This window comes from Pristis pectinata, chromosome 1 (genome assembly GCF_009764475.1).
Source record: "Pristis pectinata isolate sPriPec2 chromosome 1, sPriPec2.1.pri, whole genome shotgun sequence".
NCBI classification, from domain to species: Eukaryota; Metazoa; Chordata; class Chondrichthyes; order Rhinopristiformes; family Pristidae; genus Pristis; species Pristis pectinata.
This window is the reverse complement of record NC_067405.1, coordinates 94,687,990-94,710,782: the sequence shown is the minus strand read 5'-3', so window position 1 is coordinate 94,710,782 and position 22,793 is coordinate 94,687,990. Positions and strand designations below refer to the sequence as shown.

General features: G+C 42.4%; 1 protein-coding gene across 5 annotated transcripts in view; it reads left to right on the top strand.

Moving 5' to 3' along the window:
- The window catches only part of smoc1 (SPARC related modular calcium binding 1), a 230,342-nt gene extending 227,487 nt beyond the window's left edge, over nt 1–2,855 (top strand). For 3 of the 5 annotated variants that reach the window (XM_052016879.1, XM_052016864.1, XM_052016844.1), the window contains one exon: nt 2,238–2,844. In XM_052016879.1, coding sequence (XP_051872839.1) covers nt 2,238–2,254 — 17 coding nt within the window. In that variant the 3' untranslated portion in view covers nt 2,255–2,844. Of the gene's footprint in view, nt 1–2,237 lie in introns of all 5 variants that reach the window. The other 2 variants (XM_052016872.1, XM_052016854.1) reach the window with 2 other exon arrangements.
- Nucleotides 2,856–22,793: the final 19,938 nt, after the last annotated feature.

The window sequence follows — 22,793 nt, the reverse complement described above, 5'->3', positions numbered from 1 at the left end:
TGACATTATGCGTCCATATCCCCCTCCAACCCTGTGCGTTTCCTCTGTATGATTGGTTCTGAATGAGTTTGGTGGACTCCACTTCAGCTACGTCCTCAGAAATCAGGCTCAGATTTTCCTTCTGTATATGACATAAGGGGATAAAGATACATTCAGGAAGAAAGGAGCCAAACTAAACTACAAATCCAAGCTCTGCCAGCTTTGTAGAGTGTTGTAAATCAAGAAATATGGAGCATAAATATGACTTAATTTTTAAAAATGAAGAATTGTAGCTCTGAATATAAAACTTCCAGAAATTCAAAATTTCACTAACATAGGAATGAACATGTGTGAACTGAAGTACCAGATATGTAGGCGAGAAATTTATCCTGGACAGCACTACATTGACCATGTACTGAATGCCCTGCACAATGTCCAGTTTTGTATTTTTTTCATTACGCATTCAGAGGATGTCAATAACAATACTTATTGGCCATCCCTAATTGCCCTCCCAGGGCCACTTAAGAGGGCAGTTAAAAGTCAACCACTTTGGTAGGTGTGGACTCTCAGTCCAGTCTCAGTGAGGATAGCACATTCCCTTCCCTGAAAGAGAGAATGAACGAGATGGAGTTCTTTGTTTTTTTTTAAATATAGTAATCACTGTTGTTGGTGTTTCATTCAAGAATTTAATTACTTGAAATTAAATTCTCCAGCTGCTGAATTAAGAGAATGGAACAGATAGCCAATAACAGGCCAAGATATATTTCTCCTTCAGAATGGTTGTAGTTTGAAAAAAAAACTCTGCTTTTTCCAAAACTAGGAATAATGGTAGTCAAACCCAGGTCAGAGTCTCTAAATGCACGCCAGACTTGGTGCTGTAAAATTATAATTAAACCAGGGCACACATTATGTCTGTAGCAGACAGAACCCTTCACTAACTCAACACAAGCCAGCTTCAGTATGAGGAAATGCAGTTAGCAACCACAGTATTTCTTTCAAAGCAAATAATTTGTACTTGCTTTGCAAACGAGGGAAAGAAATGTCCAAATTTTGTGCATCATGAAACACTGTGCTAATAATATTAAATTAGAACGGCTGGATGGTCGTTAATCTGCTTCCCAGCCATGGCAGAATCAGGTGTCTGGGGAAGAGAAACATGAAAGTAATTGCTTCTGACAAGATGTTTTATTCATCACATATTTATTTTATTATGCTCAGCTGCCATTGTCTAAAAAGGAAAGTATGGCATAGATTAGAAAACTATTCCCTGCTACATTTCTACGGGGTACAATTTACTCATTACACAAAATTTCCCAGAAGTTCACCTTCTCTGGAACATCTGGATCCAATTTGATCTCTGTCAAAATACACTCTTGCCAAATGCCAATTGTGCTACCAGTTTTTCAGCTACTAACAGACCGAGTCCATTCATGTCCCACTGGGGACATGCTGCTTCAGCAATCATATCAAAACATTGTTTCAAGTGGGGAAAAAACACACACACGAGTGGTGGGTTCATTCTAGGAATTTCCTGGAATGGGTCAGTGATCTGCTGCTGCCTACAAATTGTTAAGGAAACTTTAACTAGGACTAGATTCAACCCACAGAGGTTTGCGCTTCTCATATACACTGATGAATCTTGGGGGAGACAAACTGTTGGGAGAATTTGTTCTTTTGTCAGCACCTGGGCGATTTACTCCAACACCCATACATCAGAAGCTCAGTTGTATTGTCCGTACCCATCACCAAGATGAGGGCACTAGAATTAAGGTTGCACTCAACCATATTCCAATGCTACAGTCAACATTTCAGGTCTGCAGCCCTTAGCCAGTACTGACGATGGGTCACAGACAGATGCTGCCTAACTTTGAGCATTTTTCTGTTTTTCTTTCAAATTTCCAACATCTCCACTCTTTGTTTGATTTATTTAATACTGCAGCCCAAATCAACCGATCAAAAACTTAGAATTGGGCAAAGGCTGCTGATCGTTTTAAGAGGCAACCAAAATGTACCATCTTGCCCTGCCTCAAGCTTTTTCTTCCTGTTTTCCCATTCTTAGCCATTTCCCCTCAATCAACATTATTGAAACAGTTTAATCTGATACTGTCCAGGCAATGCACCTCTGGGGTACTGCACACAAATTGGCAGCAAAGCCCCTGAGAGGTGCTGTATAAACGTAAGCATTTCCTATATGGAGTGGTAGAGGGGCAAGAGGTCAGACCAAGTACTAATGCATTCTTATTTCTGTTTGCTCCTAGTAGGACGTTTGGTGTGAAGGATACGGTGGAGCATTGAGAGGAGACAGAGGATAGAACAAGTGCTTCTATAAGTGGGCACGACAAAATGGCAATAATCCGAATGCAAGAAGTGTCGCCAAAAGTTTGCACTTTTTAAAATAAAATGTATACCATTATAGATTGATTATAGAAGAAAGATGCAAGTTTCTAAACAGCTACTGATTTTTTTTTAAAGAAAGTTAAACCTTAGTGGTTTGGACAGAACAAAACTTGAGGAGATATTTAAATGTACAGTTCTGATGTACAGTTGGTTGCATCACTGCGTCTGTGGCATTTAGTGCTGCCCATGTCCTTAATCACATACAATGTATGTGTGGTTTCTATAATCAACAGGTTTTTCATTGACAGATTCTTTGTTGCTAATTTTAGTCACATCCTGAGGAACAAAGTATGACTAGTGAAAAAGACTGTTAGAAAAGAAGAGAGCCCTGCTCCAGTGGTTAATGGAAGCAATGTCTTGTAGATGTCAAAGCTTACAAAAAAATATTCAATCTCTGGCTTTTCTTTTTCCTTCATCACAGATATAATGCATATTGTTTCCAAACACAGTGCATTACTGATTTACTAATAAAACTATAGAACAAAGACCTTGTAATGTTTTATTGATTGTATCATTAGCCACATGGTGCCTTCTTCCAGAACCTGAAAGCTTTATGATGAAAATGTTTCAAGAAATAAGAATAGTGCAATACGGTGTATAGAATTTGCCATTTCAACCCTATCTCTAAATCAGACATGACCACACGCATTTCTTAACTGCTTTGTTCTCTGACCTTATTATTAAACAATCTGTGGGTTTAGTTAGTTTGAATGCCTTTGTGGCACAGAGTCTTTACCCAAATTTTGGAATTAAGCTTCAGTGTCACAATATTAAGCTAAACAAGGAGAGAAATATACAGAGACAAGAGGAACAGAAGTTGGCTACACGGCCGTTCAAACCTGCTCCATCATTCAATACAAGCATGAATGATTATACAAATTCACCCTTCTGTTCTAGCTTTCTCCCTATGCCCCTTGATCCCTGTAGCCCTATGTAACCCAATTAATGTTTTGGTCTAGTTTACGGTGTGTTTTAATCCTAGAGTAGAGCTAAACATAAACAGTTTCAAGATAGAGCAATGAAAATGACTTGAAATTATCATAACAGCTTCTACCATGACATGCATCAAACTTTTGTCCGTTGAATAAAAATATCCCAGCACATTTTGATAGGATTCAATTTGAACTTCCACTTATATTGTTACCTTTCACAAACTTGCTTTGTATCTCTCAACTCACCTTGAGCAATGTCACACATCAGCCACTGGTAAATAATATGGATTCCCTCCACCATCTAGACCAGCAAGTCTACTAGACAGCTCACACAACCTTTACCTATCTACAGAAACTTTCTCAATAGCACTGTGGCAGCCTGATTGACATCTGTGCCCAAGGATTTCCTTATGGGAGTGACCCAAGCACCAAAGGTTGATTTCACTTGAGATTTGTGCACAAAAGAGTGTTAGAAAATAGATCAATACAACAACTTTGGTCCCAAAACTCTTTTACTTGAGATCCTGGCATTGTGCTAGAAATGTGCAAGCTGGCACTCTCTGACATCGGTTCTGCCAAAGCTTGGAGGACTTCTCGTTAGTACAAAATAGGCAGGCAAAATTACTTTGGGCACTTCTTTGCTAGCAATGTGCTCATGTCAGCCAGAAAATCCAAAGCTTGGCTCAAACATTGCCAGTGGAATTATTGGCCAACTAACAAAGGAACTGATCTCCATTCTTTTTTAAAAGAGACATGAAAATTCATTGAAGGTTCAGGCTGACTGCTTGCTAGAGAGCTGCCTAGCAGGGCCCACATTTGGCCAAGAGGAAGTCGCTATGTGTGTCAGTTGCCGCAAATACTTTGGTCCCAGGTTTAAGGAAGACCCTCCACTGTCTGCGGCTTACATTGTGAGCAGAAGTCTCAAGTTCTGTCCATTACATGACAAAGAGGAAATATCACAGGCCTAGTGAAATCAAGCCTACGCATTTTCCTGAATGTCCTCCAGTTTTCTGAAATTGGGAATCACCAAACCAAACACTCAGTTGCAACCCCTTCCTCTTTGTTGGGTCTTTGTAAAGGCAAGTGGGATAGCTGTCTGGATCGATTCTCAATGGCCTATTTTAACCTTAGCCATCAGTAAGCTAAATAGTTAAGATCAACTGGCTCATTCATGTTACTCTAATTCCCAGAATTTCCCATCTTAAATACAGGTTGAGGGTAGCTTGAGTTGGGCAGGGCCCGAAGGCAACTTAACCTTTGACCCAGGAATGGAGGCCAACAAGGCCTTCCCGCATGGTGAACTCGAGCTGGAAAGTGGAGAAGGCTATTATTCACTTAGCCTATTGGGCCATGTAGATAAGAAGCTGGAGGACAATTTGTTGTTGAGGTGTAGGTGCTAAAAGTACACTGCCCCAATTGTGAGAAAATGTAGGTGAAATTAGTGTCCAATACAAGTAATAAGGGGTTTCTGTGTTGCCATCACAGATCAAAATCTCAGTTAACTGGATACAGGCCAGTGAAAACATATTCCTGGCTGCAAGTCTGCCCAGTGGCATTGAATCTGACAGCATTTATTACAGGCCCTGGGCATTCATAACTAAATTGTCCACAATCTGATGGGGTGTGTGTTTAACAAGTGTTCCATTAGGATGTCAGATTTTCTTCTTGAAACAAAAAAGATATAAAATTCGGATCTTGGGTCTGATTACAATAACAATACAGGTCAGTGCAGAGTTCTCAATGTGGGTTGATTCACCTTCAGCTGGATCAATTGATTTCAGCAGAGTTAAATTTCATAGCAAAGGGAAAAGCAAGAGTGTTTTCCACTTGTAAGCCACAAGGTGTTAAAGCATGAAGGAGCAAATGATTTGATTTTGTGGCATTTTCCTCTGCTGACCAATTCACTCCAAATGCTGAACATAAAGATAATTTATCAGAACATAAACTGGAATTGAATTGAGATTTCTAAAACTCCTAGCCAGACAAGCCAGAAAGGAAAGGACTCACATCCGTTGCTACGGAAAGAACAACTAATCTTCATGGATCGGGCTGGTACTGGACATGAAGACAAGATTGGCTTCCCTTACATCACTGTGCCACACATCAATCAAATCTTCCTGGTATTCTGGCTGGGTTCCCTGAATGAATGTGCAAAAATGGACATAAAACAGAACTTTGCATATTTGCAAGTCCTTACACTTCTACAGGTTGAAAAACATTTTGACGGTGTTTCAAATTTTAAAAATTACTGCGGTGGAAGTTGTCCATGGCCGGTTTTTGGACACACAATTTTGGCAACTGACGTACGTTGGGCTACTTGCCATTGCTGGAAATGTGTCTCATGCCAGATCCGGAGCAGGACGTGGGGAGAGAAGAAGATGTCCAATCAAAAGTCTGCTGCACAGCAAGCTTTAAAATTACAACTTCATTTCCCTTTTTGAAAGTTGCTTGCTAGATTGCAACTATGCAACAGATAGAGAGAAACTCTCCCATCAATTTTAATGAGGCTAACTTGTCTATTCCCAGAAATGGAAGTGCATCATTGCACTGCCACATCATTTGGCCATCTCCAACCCACATTCTGAAGCATGGAGGGACTGTGGCATGAAGCTCAGTCTACACTGGCTCATGTGGAATGAGCTTGGCTGAAATCCAGATAGCTCCTGATGAGACAAGGCCGTATTGCCAGGGTTTGTACTGCTTTAAATGTAAAATTGCATCTCCTTCCCATTGGTGCCAATTCTGACTGGGTGCCACGTGGCTGTAAGCCTCTTAGACATTCTAGCTGCTTTATGAAGTAGCCACCAAACTCAAATAAAAGTGTTGGAGTTTCATACAGCTTTCGTGCAGGCATCTCGGCAAAAGATAGATTTATCTAACACTTCCCATGCCTTCAGGATATCTGCCAGTGCTGTACAATCCAAGAAGCACTACCTGTTATAAATGTAGGAAAGGAGCAGCCAGTTTATGCACAGCAAGCTCCCGCAAACAGGAAATGATCATATGGCACAATGGTGCAGTAGTGTGTTGGAGTTTGGAGACTGATAAATTATTCATTCCTTTATTGCCACTGAAGTCAGTTCTGAATATTTCCAATTGTGAAATTAAAATAGGAAAACCTGCCTAACCAATTTTGAAATTGGCGAATAATCTGAATGGGCAGCTTCTCCCTCACACCTTCAGCTACTTGGGTTTAATTCTCACCTCTGGTGCTGTCTGTGGAGTTTGCACCTTTTCCCAGTGACCACGAGTGTCCTCTGGGTGCTCCAGTTACCTCCCACATCCCAAAGACATGCGGGTTGGTGGGTTAATTGGCCACTGTAAATTGCTCCCAGTGTGTAGGCGAGTGATAGAATCTAGGGGGAAGTTGATGGGAAGAGTAAAACGGGATTAATGCAGAATTAGCGTAAATGGGTGCATGATGGTTGGCACAGATTCGATGGGTCAAAGCTCCTGTTTCCCTGCTGCATGACTCAATGAATGGATGATATGTTTTAACTATGTTGGTTGAGGGATAATTATTGGCCAGTCCACTAGGGAGACCTCTCCTCTTTTTCACAGTAGAGCTACGAGTCTTTTACAACCACTCCAGAGAGCAGATGTGGCCTTCATTTCAAATGATTCATCCAAAGGATGGCTTTCAAGTACAGCACTGGATTGTCACCCATGTTTGTTGTGCTGAAATGTCCCATTCTGCCTTCTCCAAAACTCTGCTGCCCATGTTCTTCGTTACACTATCCCAATGCAATGTTAGGGAACTGGAGCTGGAGCTGGATGAACTTCGGATCATTCGGGAGGTGGAGGCAGACATAGATAGGAGTTTCAGGGAGACAGTTACACCTAAAAGTCAGGAGGCAGGTAGCTGGGTGACTGTTAGGAAAGTGAAGGGGATTAGACAGAAGGAGCAGAGCACCCCTGTGGCCGTTCCCATCAACAATAAGTATACTGTTCTGGATACTGCTGGTGGGGATGACCTACCAGGGACAAGTTGTAGTGGTCAAGTCTCTGGCACCGGGGCGGGACCCTCATCTCAGATAGGAGGGAGGGTAAAGAGGAGAGCAGTAGTGATGGGGATTCCATAGTTAGGGGGACAGATAGGAGATTCTGTGGGAGAGATCGAGAATCCCGGATGGTCTGTTGCCTCCCTGGTGCCAGGGTCCGTGATATCTCAGATCGAGTTCTTGATGTTCTCAGGAGGGAGGGTGAGCAGCCAGATGTCGTGGTCCATGTTGGGACCAATGACGTGGATAGGAAGAAGGAGGAGGTCCTGCAAAGAGAGTTTAGGGAATTAGGTTCAAAGTTAAAGGACAGGACCTCCAAGGTTGCAATCTCAGGATTGCTACCAGTCCCATGTGCTAGTGAGGCTACAAATAGGAGGATCATGCAGCTAAATACGTGGCTAAGGAGTTGGTGCAGGAGGGAGGGCTTCAGGTTTCTGGATAATTGGGCTTTGTTCCAGGGAAGGTGGGATCTGTTCCAAAGGGACGGTTTACACCTGAACTGGAAGGGGACTAACATACTTGCGGGTAGGTTTGCTAGTGCTGCTCCGGTGGGTTTAAACTAGATTTGCAGGGGGAGGGGAACCAGAGAGTCAGAGAAGAAAGTGAGGAGGAAAATGATCATGCGAAGTCTGCAGGTATGGACAGAAATCAAAGGTTTGTACATGATAGTAATGTTCTCAGGTGCATCTATTTCAATGCAAGGAGTATTGTAGGTAAGGCGGATGAGCTTAGGGCGTGGATTGGCATGTGGGATTACGATGTTATTGCTATTAGTGAGGCATGGTTGAAGGAGGGGCAGGACTGGCAGCTTAATGTTCCGGGCTTCCGTTGTTTCAGACGTGATAGAGGGGGAGGGATGAAAGGGGGTGGAGTGGCATTACTGCTCAGGGAACAGATCACGGCTGTGCGTAGACAGGACAACCCGGAGGGCTCGTCTACAGAGGCCATATGGGTGGAACTGAGGAACAGGAAAGGTGTGGCCACACTACTGGGTTGTATTATAGACCGCCCAATAGTCAGAGAGAATTGGAGGAACAAATCTGTAGGGAGATAGCAGACCGATGTAAGAAACAGAAAGTTGTGATAGTAGGGGATTTTAACTTTCCACATATTGACTGGGACTCCCACACTGCGAAAGGGTTGGATGGCTTGGAATTTGTCAAATGTGTTCAGGAAAGTTTTCTAAATCAATATATAGAGGTACCAACGAGAGAGAATGCAATACTTGATCTCCCATTAGGGAACCAGGCAGGTCAGGTGACAAAAGTATGTGTAGGTGAGCATTTTGGGTCCAGTGACCATAATGCAATTAGTTTCAAGATAATTATGGATAAGGATAGGTCTGGTCCTCGAGTGGAGGTTCTAAATTGGAGAAAGGCCAATTTTGTGGAAATTAGAAAGGATCTAGGTAGGGTGGATTGGGATAAGTTATTTTCTGGCAAGGATGTACTCAGTAAATGGAAAGCCTTCAAAGACGAAATTTTGAGAGTGCAGAGTTTGTATGTCCCTGTCAGGGTCAAAGGCAAGGGTAACAAGCACAGGGAACCTTGGTTTTCAAGGGATATTGGTGAGCTGGTTAAGAAAAAGAGAGAGGTGTATAGCAGGTATAGGCAACTAGGAACTGATGAGGTACTTGAAGAGTATAGGAAATGTGAGAAAATACTAAAAAAGGAAATCAGGAAGGCAAAAAGAAGACATGAGGCTGCTTTGGCAGATAATGTGAAGGTAAATCCAAAGGGTTTCTACTGGTATATTAAGAGCAAAAGGATAGTAAGAGACAGAATTGATCCCCTAGAAGATCACAGTGGTCGTATATGTGTGGAGCCTCAGGAGATGGGGGAGGTCTTAAACAGTTTTTTTGCATCAGTATTTACTCAGGAAACTGGCAGCGTGGATATGGAAGGAAGGGAGACAAGCACTAGTGTCATGGAACATATAGAGATTAAAAAGGAGGAGGTACTTGATGCTTTACAGTGAATAAAGGTAGATAAATCCCCAGGGCCTGACAAGATATTTCCTCGGACCTTGAGAGAGACTAGTGTAGAAATTGCAGGGGCCCTGGCAGATATATTTAAAATGTCCTTAGCCACGGGTGCGGTGCCAGAGGACTGGAGGATAGCTCATGTTGTTCCATTGTTTAAGAAAGGCTCGAAGAGTAAACCAGGTAATTACAGGCCAGTGAGCCTGACATCAGTAGTGGGTAAATTATTGGAAGGTGTTCTGAGAGATAGGACATATAAGTATTTGGACAGCCAAGGGTTGATTAAGGATAGTCAGCATGGCTTTGTGCGTGGTAGATCGTGTTTAACGAATCTTGTGGAGTTTTTTTTTGAGGAGGTCACTAAGAAAGTAGATGAAGGTAAGGCTGTGGATGTTGTCTACATGGACTTCAGTAAGGCCTTTGACAAGGTCCCACATGGGAGATTAGTTCAGAAGGTTCAGTCAATGGGTATCCATGGAAAGGTTGTAAACTGGATTCGAAATTGGCTGAGTGGGAGAAGACAGAGAGTGGTTGTGGATGGTTGTTTCTCAGATTGGAGGCCTGTGACTAGTGGTGTGCCTCAGGAATCTGTGTTGGGGCCATTGTTGTTTGTTGTATATATCAACAATCTAGAAGATAATGTGGTAAATTGGATTAGTAAATTTGCGGATGACACTAAGATTGGAGGTGTAGTGGACAGCGAGGAAGGCTTTCAAAGCTTGCAGAGGGATCTGGACCAAATGGAAAAATAGTCCAGAAAATGGCAGATGGAATTTAATGCAGACAAGTGTGAGGTGTTGCATTTTGGAAGGACAAATCAAGGGAGGACGCACAAAGTAAATGGTAGGGCACTGAGGAGTGCAGAGGAACAAAGGGATCTGGGAGTTCAGATACATAATTCCCTGAAAGTAGTCACAGGTAGACAGGGTTGTAAAAAAGGCTTTTGGCATCCTGGCATTTATAAATCAAAGTATTGAGTATAGGAGTTGGAATGTTTTGGTGAGGTTGTATAAGTCATTGGTGAGACCAAATTTAGAATATTGTGTGCAGTTCTGGTCGCCGAACTACAGGAAGGATATCAGTAAGATTGAAAGGGTGCAGAGGAGATTTACAAGAATGTTGCCGGGTCTTCAGGAGTTGAGTTACAGGGAAAGACTGAGCATGTTAGGACTTTATTCCTTGGAGCGGGGAAGAATGAGGGGAGATATGATAGACGTTTACAAAATGCTGAGGGGCATAGACAGAGTTAATGCAAGTAGGCTCTTTCCACCTAGATTAGGAGAGATAAGTATGAGAGGATATGGATTTAGGGTGAAAGGGGAAAGGTTTAGGGGGAACATTAGAGGGAACTTCTTCACTCAAAGAGTGGTGGGAGTATGGAATGGGCTGCGATCTGATGTGGTAAATGCAGGCTTGCTCTTAACTTTTAAGAGTAAATTGGATAGATACATGGACGAGAGAGGTCTGGAGGGGTATGTGCTGGGGGCAGGTAAATGGGACTAGCAGAATAATGTTTCGGCACAGACTAGAAGGGCCGAATGGCCTGTTTTCTGTGCTGTAGTTTCCTATGGTTGTAATCAAACATCATCTACTCTTGGCCTCCAGGTTAAATTCTTGTATTCAAATTCCTTTGTGCTTCCCCTGCCCGTCACAGTAATCTCTTTCAGCCTATCAATATGCCCTCCTCTCAGTCCAAGGGACTGAGGTGGGGTGAAATTTGTAAAACACATCCAAGATGTTTTGTTTTGAAGAGTATATAGAGAGTCCTATTAGGGAGGAGGCTGTACTAGACCTTATCTTAGGAAATAAGGATGGGCTAGTGATAGAAGTGTACGTGCAGGCACCCTTCGGGAACAGTGACCACAGTTTGGTAAGCTTCAAGATAGTCATAGAACAAGATAAGGTTGGTTCTCAAGATAGGGCCCTAGGTTGTGAATTTCAATAGTGTAAGACACGACCTGGTGGAAGTAGATTGGGAGCAGCCACTGGAGGGGAAATCAACTTCCAATGTGGGAGGGATATAAAAGTGAGACAGTAAGAGTTCAGTGTTAGCATGTCCCAGTAAGAGTAAGCAGCAAAGATGCTAAGATAACCTTGTTAACAAAGGATATTGAAAATTTGATCAAGGAAAAGAAGGATGCGGATGTCAGGTGTAGGAATTTGGTATCGAATGAGTCCTTTGAGGCTTATAGAGGATATAGGAGAGAACTTAAGAAAGAAATTAGAAGAAAAAAGGGTCTATGAAATGACCTTGGCAAGTAGGATTAAGGACATTCCTAAAACCTTTAATAAGCATATTAGAAGCAAGAGGGTAGCTAAGGAAAGAGTAGGTCCCATCAGGGGTATTCTTGTGGAGCCAGGGGATATATGCGAGATCCTAAATGAATACTTCTCATTTGTTTTCACCAAGAAGGATGTGATGCTGGAGAGTTAAGGGAGGGATATACTGACATTGTGTAGAATGTCTGTATCAGGAAGGATTAAGTGTTAGAAATATTGGAGAACCTTAGGGTGGATAATCCCCAGGGCCTGATGGGATCTATCCTGGGATGCTAAGGGTAGCAAGGGAAGATATTTCTTAGGCTCTGATGGAGATCTTTGCACCTTCATTGACCGTGGGCAAGGTGCCAGAAGATTGGAGGATAACTTATGTTGCTTCTTTATTCATAAAGGGCAGTAGGGGTAAGCCTGGAAACTACAGGCCAGTGACCCTTACATCATGGTAGGGAAGTTGTTGGAGAAGATTCTGAAAGGCATGATTTATGTTCATTTGGAAAGGAAAGGACTGATTAGGAATTAGCATGGTTTTGAGCAGGGGAGATCATATCTCTTAAATATGATTGAGTTTTTCGAGGAGTTAACTAAGTTTGATGAAGGCAGCTCAGTAGATATGGTTTATATGGACTTCAATAAGGCTTTTGACAAAGTCCCACATGGCAGGCTGGTCCAAAAGCTTAAGGCACAAGTGATCAGAGGCATGTTGACAAACAAGGAAGTTTGGATATGAGAATTGACAGTAAGGAAGAATCAGGAACAGCAAATCCTGATCTGAACTTGCCTAGTAGGAGTTGCTGAAATTTTTTCTCGCAATTAACTGAAGATGCCAAACTACACCAATTGGACAGTCAATGCAGATGTCTGTGGGGCTTTGAAGACACAAGGGAAGATCCTCCACAGATACTGCTCGGCCTGCTGATTTCCTCCAGCAGCTTGTCTCTTACTTCTGTGAGAATTTGTTAGTGAAGCAGCCTTTGCCTTTAGATAGTCCACCAAAACAATGGCTGATGTGGGAAATGGCAATGTTCAGTGCAGTAGTGACCTATAACCTGAAATTGGAATTAAGGGAATCTTACTATTTAATGAACCATTACAAATAGACTTGAAAGCACTCCAATACAGAAAACAAGGTACTGCTTTGATCCCGCAGCATCAAGATTTCATACCACACCAATAAAAATAATCAGAAGATGCTGGTTGTACACACCTTCAATCAGATACAGTACATCTCCTGGAGCAGCACTCAACAAAGTAGACAAGCTGTTTTACAGATGTGAAATGGAATATAATAGAAGTGGCATGTGGTATTGGAATATAAAATTCTATGCAGGCAGTTGAAGCTAACTTACCTAAAAATTATGAAAAATACCTTCTTGTGTCTTCTAATTTACTCATAAATATTACATTAAGCAATTATTTTACAAGTTAAGTAATTGCTCAGCACGTTGTACGTTATGTACAAATGAGAATCATTACCTTTCAGCTCAGTTTCTTATTCTCAGGCACAACATGTCCTACAGAACTGTTGCGTCAGACCAGTCCGACCAGTGTGGATTTGCTTTATATTTTGTTTTACTCCATTACTTGACAATTTGTTTAAGTCTTGCTTGAATGCAAATATTTTTGTTTGGAAAGTGAAACAGATACGACACTCTATTTGTCTTGCATGAACATTTGTCACCTGCTGGCAATTTATTCCAATGGTGCAATTGCTTTCCAGTAGCCACTGATGAATGGTTGAGCTTGGAAGCAAGATAAACAAGGCAGCATGGCTGCCGCTGATGGTTCAGTGACCAACAAGAAGGACGTTGCTTTTGGAAGCATGGGTTAGCTGGCCTCATTGATAATAGAAACACTGCTGGAAGCAGAAAGTACCACTTATCTTACTCTCCCCCCAACCCCAGCCAAGAACACTTCAAGCTTACTCAGCCCAAGACCTTCCTCATTGCAGGTTCCATTTGGTGACACCCGAGATCGGACGTTCAAGCATCCACTCTGGCCTAAGATTCAAGTTCAGGTGCAAGTTGCTGGAACCTTGGTAATTTTCATAAATGACCAGAGACTAAAATGAAGAGTCCACATCCCCAGTTTCCTCCCACCACTCCCAATATTTCAGCAATAACTTTTTCTTTAAACTAACCCACCCAATAGGGAAACTATGGCAGCTAAGTAGGAGGTTGTAAACACCACGTTTATGCAGATGTTTTTCATACTGTGGTTAAGTGTCTTGGAGCAGTACACAAGATTAAATATTTATCAGATTAAATGAAAGTCGTTGCACTGAAACCAACTGTGACGTACAAGTTGTCTAGTTTTCATAGCATCTAAGCCCCTTGTGTTAACAAATGTTGTGTCTTGCAGGAGACTTTTACCATTCCCTAGGCTCATAGGCACCAAAGCTCTCCTCTGCAGTAGTTGTGTTCCAAGCCGAAAAACGTCTCTCATGGTTCCTCATAACTCAGATCTTTGACCCAAGGGATAACCCTTCTCTTCACTGCCTCAGGGCCATGAATGGCCACTTCATGCGGCACAGTGGTGCAGCTTTTGGAGCTGCTGCGTCATGGCCCCAGAGACCCGGGTTCAATCCTGACCTCGGGCCCTGTCTGGTGGAATTTACACTCTCTCTCTCTGTGACCACGTGGGCTTCCTCCGCGTACTCTGGCTTCCTCCCACGTCTCAAAAGACGTGCGGGTCGAAAGGTTAACTGGCCACTGTAAATTGCCCCTAGTGTGTAGGTGAATGGTAGAATCTTGGGGGAGCTGATGGGAATGTGGGGAGAATAAAAATAAGATGAGTGTGGGATTAGTGCAAGTGGATGGCTGATGGTCGGCAAGGACTCAGTGGGCGGAAGGGCCTGTTTCTGTGCTGTATCTCTGTATGACTCCTGTCGCAGTGGCTGGAACCGAACAGGGTGTGCACGGCGCAGTTTGATCAGCACAACGCATTCTGTATTCTGACTTGACTGACTTGTATTTCACTGCTTGGGAATATAGCATAACATCCAACTTGCTTTATCATTTACTCAGTTGGGTTGATTGAACAGGTGGTTTGGTGTCAAATCAATTTTGCGCCAGATCTACTGAGACTCATGCTTCACTGAACCTCATAATCAACTATTTCAACACTTTTTATGGAGGAAGTGGGTCACCTAATTTTCTTGACATTCTGTACATTGCGCTTGTTTGCATTAAATTAAACCTACCATTATTCTGGTCACTAACATGGTCATTCCATAGAGTCATAGAGCAACACAGCATGGAAACAGGCCCTTTGGCCCAACTTGTCCATGCTGACCAAATTGCCTAACTGAGCGAGTCCCATTTGCCTGGGTTTTGCCCATATTCCTATAAACCTTTCCTGTCCATGTGACTATACAAATGCCTTTTAAATGTCATAGTTGTACCAGCCTCTACCACTTCCTCTGGCAGTTTGTTCCATATAATCACCAGCCTGTATCTTGCCCCTCAGGTCCCTTTTAAATCTTTCCCCTCTCACTTTAAACCTATGTTCTGTAGTTTTTGACTTCCTTATCCTGGAGAAAAGAGTTTGGCTATTCACTTTATCTACAGCCCTCATGATTTTATAAATCTCTATAAAGGTCACCCCTCAGCCTCCTACACTCCAGGGAAAAAAGTACAAATCTATCCAGCCTCCTTCTAACCCAAGCCCTCCAGTGCTGGTAACATCCATGTAAATCTTCTTTGCACACTCTCCAGTTTAATGACATCCTTCCTATAGCAGGGTGACCAGAACTGTACGCAGTACTCCAAATATGGCCTTACCAACGTCTTGGACAGCTGTAACATGACATCCCAGCTCCTGTACTCAATATCCTTACCAATGAAGGCAAGCATGCCAAATGCCTTCTTCACCACTCTGTTTACCTGTGTCACCACATTCAGAGAACCATGTACCTGCACCCTTAGGTCTCTCTGTTCTACAACACTCCCCAGGGCCCTACCATTTACCGTGCAAGTCCTGCCTTGGTTTGTCTTACCATAATGCAACAACTCACATTTATCTGAATTAACCTCCACCTGCCATTCCGCAGCCCACTGGCCCAGATGATCAAGATCCCATTGTAATCTTAAATAACCTACTTCACTGTCCACTATACCACCAATTTTAGTGTCATCCACAAACCTACTAACTATTGTCACCTTCATATTCATCCAAATTGTTCATGTAAACGATGAACAACAGCAGACCCAGGACTGATCCCTGTGGCACACCGGTCTCCAGTCTGAAAAACAACTGTCCACCACAACCCTGTCTCCTTCCCTCAAGCCAATTGGCTAGATCGCCCTGGATTCCATGTGATCTAACTTTCCGGATCAGCTTCTGGTCTTTCTCTTAATTGTCCTGAGCAAACTTTTTTAATCCATTTTTTTGGAACATCATTGCTAAGGCAACATTTATTGCCCATCCCTCTTAGTGGCTTGCCAGACCACTTCAGAGGACTTTTAGGAGTCAACCACGTGGGGTGGGATTGGAGTCACATGTAGGCAAGGGTGGCAGGATACGTTGGATGTTAATAAACTCAGGGTTTTTTTTTACAACAATCCAGTTGTTTTTTCTGGTCATCGTTACGAAGACTAGCCGCTCTTGTTTGCAAATTCCAGAGTATTAACTGAATCAGAATGAGATTTATGATCACTGACATATGATGTGAAATTTGTTATTTTGTGGCAGCAGTACAGTGAAAAAACATAAAAATCTATAAATAACAAAAATAAATAAATAGTGCAAAAAAAAAGGAATAATGAGGTAGTGTTCATGGTGCAGGGGAAAAAGCTGTTCCTGAATTATTGAGTTTGGGTCTTCAGGCTCCTGTACCTCCTCCCTGATGGTAGTAATGAGAAGAGGGCATATCCTGGATGGTGCGGGTCCTTAATGATGGATGCCACCTTCTTGGGGCACTACCTCTTGAAGATGTCCTCATTGGTGGGGAGGGTTGTGCCTGTGATGGAGCTGACTGAGTCTATAACCCTCTGCAGTCTCTTGCGATCCTGTGCATTGGAGGCTCCATACCAGGCTGTGATGCAACCAGTCAGAATGCTCTCCACCGTACATATATAGAAATTTATTAGAGTCTTTGGTGACATACCAAATCTCCTCAAACTAACAAAGTAGAGCTGCTGGTGTGCCTTCTTCGTGATTGCATCAATGTTTTGGGCCCAGGATAGATCCTCCAAGATATTAACACCCAGGAACTTAAAGCTGCTCACCCTTTCCACTGCTGACCCCTCAATGAGGACTGGTGTGTATTCTCTCAACTTCCCCTTCCACAATCAGTTCCTTGGTCTTGCTGACGTCGAGTGCAAGGCTGTTGCTGCAACACCACTCAACCAGTCCACCTATCTCACTCCTGTATGCCTCCTCGTCACCATCTGATATTCTATCAACACAGTGGTATCATCGGTGAATTTATAGGTGGCGTCTGATCTGTGCTCAGCCACACAGTCATGAGTGTGGAGAGAGTAGGGCAGTGGCGTAAGCACGCACTCTTGAGGTGTGCCTGAATTTAATGTTCCTCAGTTGGTTTGGTGGGAGTGAAACCTGGGTCTCCAGAATGCAACTAGTCCAGTAGTTTAACCACTGCATCACCACAGTAACCTAGTGGCTTTGCACCAGCTTCAAAACCCAGCTTCTCGTGTTAACTAGAAACCCCAGTAGTTCATATATTGAATGCCAAGACGTCTCCTTCAGTGTTCCTTCCCTAAACTATGACACAACTCCAGTAATAAACATACAGCCTTTTCAACTCTTCAGTCCATTTCTTACCTATTCCTAAGGTTATGTTAAATACCTTAAGTTTTGAAATCAGCAGTTTTTCAGCTGCAGTTTCATCACAGACTTCCTGGAAGTTGAGGTGCTTTTATGTTTGGGATCTGGGATTTATTGTCAAGGCCAGCATATATCGACCATACCTAAATGCCCTTCAGAAGATGGTGGTGAGCCACTTTGAACTATTCCAATCCTTCTTGCGAAGGCACTCCCACAGTGCTGTTGTGTAATGTTAGACCCAGTGACAATGAAGGAATTTTGACACATTTCTAAATCACGATGGGATACAACTTGGAGGGGAACATGCAGATAATGGTGTCCCCTAATGACTGCTTCCCTTGTCCTTCACGGTGGCTGAGGTTGAAGGTTTGGGAGTTGCTGTAGGATAAGTCCCAATGACCTACATTGAATCCAGTTTATGAGGTTAACTACAGCAAGGACTAATATATTTTATCCCGACTTTTACTTCCTTAAAGCCATTTGGAAAGTTGATCATGCAGGACCTCCCTTTTCTGCATCTGGATGGACCATCATTAATTGGGTCATCATTGTACAGATACTGCTGTGGATATCCATAGCATTATCTGTACAATGATTGATTCTTTTATTTAGTATAGAATGGACATGACATTAAGGAATGCTATGTGGAAGGGATAAAGAACAATCCATTTAATAGCCTGAGGTGCTCTAGTTCCAACCTGTTGGCATCTCATCACCAACTTTCAAGTCCCTTCTGGCATGGGCAGCAGGCAGGTGGGAACCTACTTTAAGTGCACTGGCTAAATCATCCCCATGTTCCCAAATCTGATTTTAATGACAATTTTCATTATGTTAGCCAAGCAACATGTCTGAATGCATTTGACAGGTGATTTAGCAAAAAAATGAAACTGATCTACAAAAGCAGATGACCAAATGATTGGTCAAAGAGATAAGATTAACAACTCTCTCATATGGAAATTGAGATTGTTTATTCTGGGGGAAAGATTTATCTTGCAAATTCCATGTCATTTTACACGTGCTTTTCCATGGTATGGTAGACGTTGTGTTCCCAGCAACAGGTCCAAGACTATGATCATTTAATGGTGCTGATCCCCAGGGTTGCCATAACTTCTAGTTCATGTACATTTTCTGGACCATTAACAAGTACCACATTAACATGAGCACTACCTCTTGCGGCTTTGTCTGTCACTCTCATTTGCTGCCTTAACATGCTTGGTCCCATTCTTCACGTTTATATTTGGCACAGTCCTTACTTTCTGACATAGAGTCAGTCAAGAGCAAGAAGGAATCACTATGTGAATTTTTTTTTACAGTATTAAGGCTTAATTCTTTTGAACATGGAACACAGTACAGCACAGGAACAGGCCCTTTGGCTCACAATGTTGTGCCAAATTAATTAAACACCTAACTAAACTAATCTCTTCTGCCTACACAATGTTCATATCCCTCCATTCTTTTCACTTTCATGTACCTATACAAGAGCCTCTTGAACACCTCTATCATATCTACCTCCATCACCACCCCGGCCGTGCATTCCAGGCACCCACCATTCTCTGTGTAAAAAAAACTTGCCCTGCACATCTCCTTTGAACTTATATCCACTTGCCTTAAATGCACACCCTCTAGTATCTGAGCTTTTGACCCTGGGAAAAAGATACTGGCTGTCTACTCTATCTATGCCTTTCATAGTCTTATAAACTTCTATCAGGCCTCCCCTCAGCCTCCACCGCTCCAGAGAAAACAAGCCAACTCTCCTTATAGCACATGCCCTCTAATCTTGGTAAACCTCTTCTGCACCCTCTCCAAAACCTCCACATCCTTCCTATAATGGGGTGACCAGAACTGAATGCAATACTCTAGATGCGGCCTAACCAGAGTTTTATAAAATTGCAACATAACTTCCTGACTCTTGAACTCATTGCCTCAACTAATAAAGGCAAGCTTGCCATACGTCTCCTTTACTACTCTATTAACCTGTGCAGCCACTTTCAGGGAGCTATGGACTTGGGCCCCAAGATCTCTCTGTACATCAACACTGTTAAGGGTCTTGCCATTAACTGTGTACTATCCCTTTACATTTGATCTTCCAAAGTGCTGCACCTCACACTTGGCCATCTCCATCTGCCATTTTCCCGCCCATATCTGCAACTGATCTATATCCCACTGTATCCTTCAGCAATCTTCTATGTTATCCACAACACCACCAGTCTTTGTATCGTCTGTGAACTTACTAACCAACCCACCCATATTTTCATTGAAGTCATTTATATATATCACAAACAGCAGAGGTCCCAGTACGGATCCCTGCAGAACACCACTAGTCACGGACCTCCAGCTAGGATAAGTCCCATCGACCACTACCCTCTGTCTTCTATGGGCAAGCAAATTCTGAATCCAAACGGCCAAGTCACTGTGGATTCCATGTATCTTAATATTCTGGATGAGCCTACCATGAGAGATTTTGCTTTTTAAATATTTTTAACTGAGAAATACCTCCAAAGATCCACTTTAAAAAAATCCACTTTAGAAAAAGTTTGTGTTAGTAATGTGTTTTGTAATGCCAACTTGAATCCGGCTTTAAGGATGTAGCTTTTAAAAAATGAGTACTGTGCATAGAAGACTGACTAATCACATTTGCCTGCAGACAGAGTGACAGAATCCACTGGCCAGTAATGTGAGTGGGTAGCTCAGAGGGGAGGAACCTGCCCAGAATAGTAAAAATGCAGGCAACAATGGATGGCAATGAATGTGCAGGTATTATTATTGTTGTCATTGATTTAGTTGCAGTTTAATATAGAAACCAAAAGTTGTTACATTTACCCTTTTTTTAAATTACCAAAAATAATTGACTTTGCCAAATAAGGAAAATAAATAAAACAACCCAAACTGGACCAAAAGAAAAAGAAAAATTCAAGTATTACTTGCAATTTAGTACAATGCAAATCCTCAAGAATTTGTCCCAAAAGGTTTCCCACACCTTACATGCAAGTACTTCAAACAGTTCTTCTACTCAAAAAAAAGAACATAGGTTTCAAAGAATCACATTCAAATGGTAAAAAAAAATCATTTCTTCTCGGATTTTCCTAAACACATGTGCAGGTGAATAGCTTTATTTCACCTACACATGAACTCTCACTCATTTCTGAGGGATTTAAGCCCATGAAAGTATTCCTTATTCTTCTGGAAATGGTGTCAACTAAATCCCTCAACTGAGGTGATGCTAGATCCTCACACTTAATTGGTGTGAAATGGCTGAACACTGCATTGCAGTCAAAAGAGCTCATCGGCCGCTAATCTGAAACACTAACTGCAATAGCATTTGAATCTTTAAAGTACCCCATTCATGTGTTTCCAATTTTGTGTATGCTCACTAAAAGCTTAAAATAGTACCAGCAGTCCCACAGGTGATTCCGGAACAGCTGATAGAATGAAGGGGTGAAATGCAATTATGTCAAGTATGCATTGAGGCAATTTAGCACAATTGTAAGATTGTTAATAGAATGGAATAGGAGAACAGGAAATTGTAATTTATTCATCAAACAGGGACTGCAAGGCTTGATGTGAAGGATCAATTAGTCTAGCAGTGAGTACGCAAGACAGCATGTGCAGTCTACAGATTCGATGTTCTGCTCAGAATATTTTCTAATACCAAAGTTCCTATTTCTCCATGCACCCTTCTTCCAATGATGGCATTTGGTTTTTATTATCCCCAGTGCCAACCTTACAAATGCCACAGTTATTCACTTCAGCAGCCTTGTAGGAAGTGGATTGGTAATGAGTTAACACTGCATTGTGACTGACTGCTGAGACACTGAGTTCAGGAAAAGTTACAGCTATAAGATACCTGCCTCCAAATGGAACATCTGGGATCGTTCAGAGACTGTGAAGTTCACAGAAGTTTTTGCAACAACCCTTTGTAAAGATATACAGCACTGCAAGGGTGATAATGCTGTACAGATGATGTTCTATTAGGAGCCCCAGCATATCTGGGTTTTTGCTAATGGTGTGCGGCATGAAACAGGACCAACAAATGTGTATCTCCATCAGCTGGAGCTCATTCTAAGCTTTTGAATCAGAACATTATGGACTGAACATTCTGGAGATATGATGGTGGCACAGTGGTTAAGTTATCAGACCAATATTCTAGTCACTCAAACTAATGATCCAGAGACCCAAGTTCAAATCCCACCATGGTAGCTGTGAGTTTTAAATGTAACTGCACTGTGTAATGAATTGACCTGTGCGATCGGTATGCAAGACAAGTTTTTCACTGTACCTCGGTACAAGTGACAATAATAAACCAATACCAATACCAAATAGTTGTTAATCTAAAATTTGGGGGAAGAAAACTACATCTTATTAATAATGACCACAAAAACTACTCAATTCTATAAAAAAACTGAGGACCTTCTGGGGAGGAAATCTGCCAACATTATCCAGTCCAACCTACATGCATCTCCAGGACAACACTAAATGACCAACTCTTAACTCCCCTCTTAAGTGACCTTATAAGTCACTCAGTTGTACCTTTGCTGCAATGTCCAGAGAAGGAATGAAAGCAAACAGAATACCTGGCATTGACCAAGGCATTGAATTCAGACACAGCAAAGTGGCTTCCAGCCCAGTCGACCTTGCAAAGTCCTTCTCCCAAACATCTGGGACTAGTGCCTAAAATGAGATTGCTGTCCCCAAGACTAGTAGCAAGGGCATAAAATATCCATCATCAGGAGGGGCTTGGTCACACCAGCATCGACCGAGCTGGCCAAGTCCTGAAGGAGAAAGCTTCCAGACTAGGCTGCAGCTGGTATTGAGCAAACCAACACAAGGGATAATCCAATACAATCTCAATCTCTCTGAGGCAGCAGTAACTGTCTGTCGCAGCATTGGTAGAATGATTACCGAACATTCCTTGTGGAGGCAAAATTCTGTCTTTGCATTGAGGGCACCATCCACTGTGTTGTGTAATACTACAAATTGAGCTAAATGGGATGGTTCGAGATCAGATCTTGCTGAGTTAGATGTTCATCATTTTTCATTGCTGCATGATGTTCAGTGACACCTCAGCAACTGATGTTGCCCATGTTCACAGGCAGCAAGGCCTTGACAACATTCAGGCATGGATTGAAAAGTGCTCAGTACCATTTGTGCCATGGAAGTGCCAGACAATGACCATCTCCAACAACAGAGTCCAACCACCATCAATAATGTCATCACTATGGCTGAGACCTCATCAACGTTCTGAGGATCACCACTGACCAGCAGCTCAACTGGACCAACCCCAGAAATACAGTGGCTACAACAGCACGTCAGAGATTAGGTATCCTGTAGCAAATAACTCATTTCCTGACGCCACATCTACAGGACACAATCAGAAGTGTGATGGAATACTCTCCATTTGTCTGGATTGATGCGGTTCCAGCAACTCTCAGGAAGCTTAAC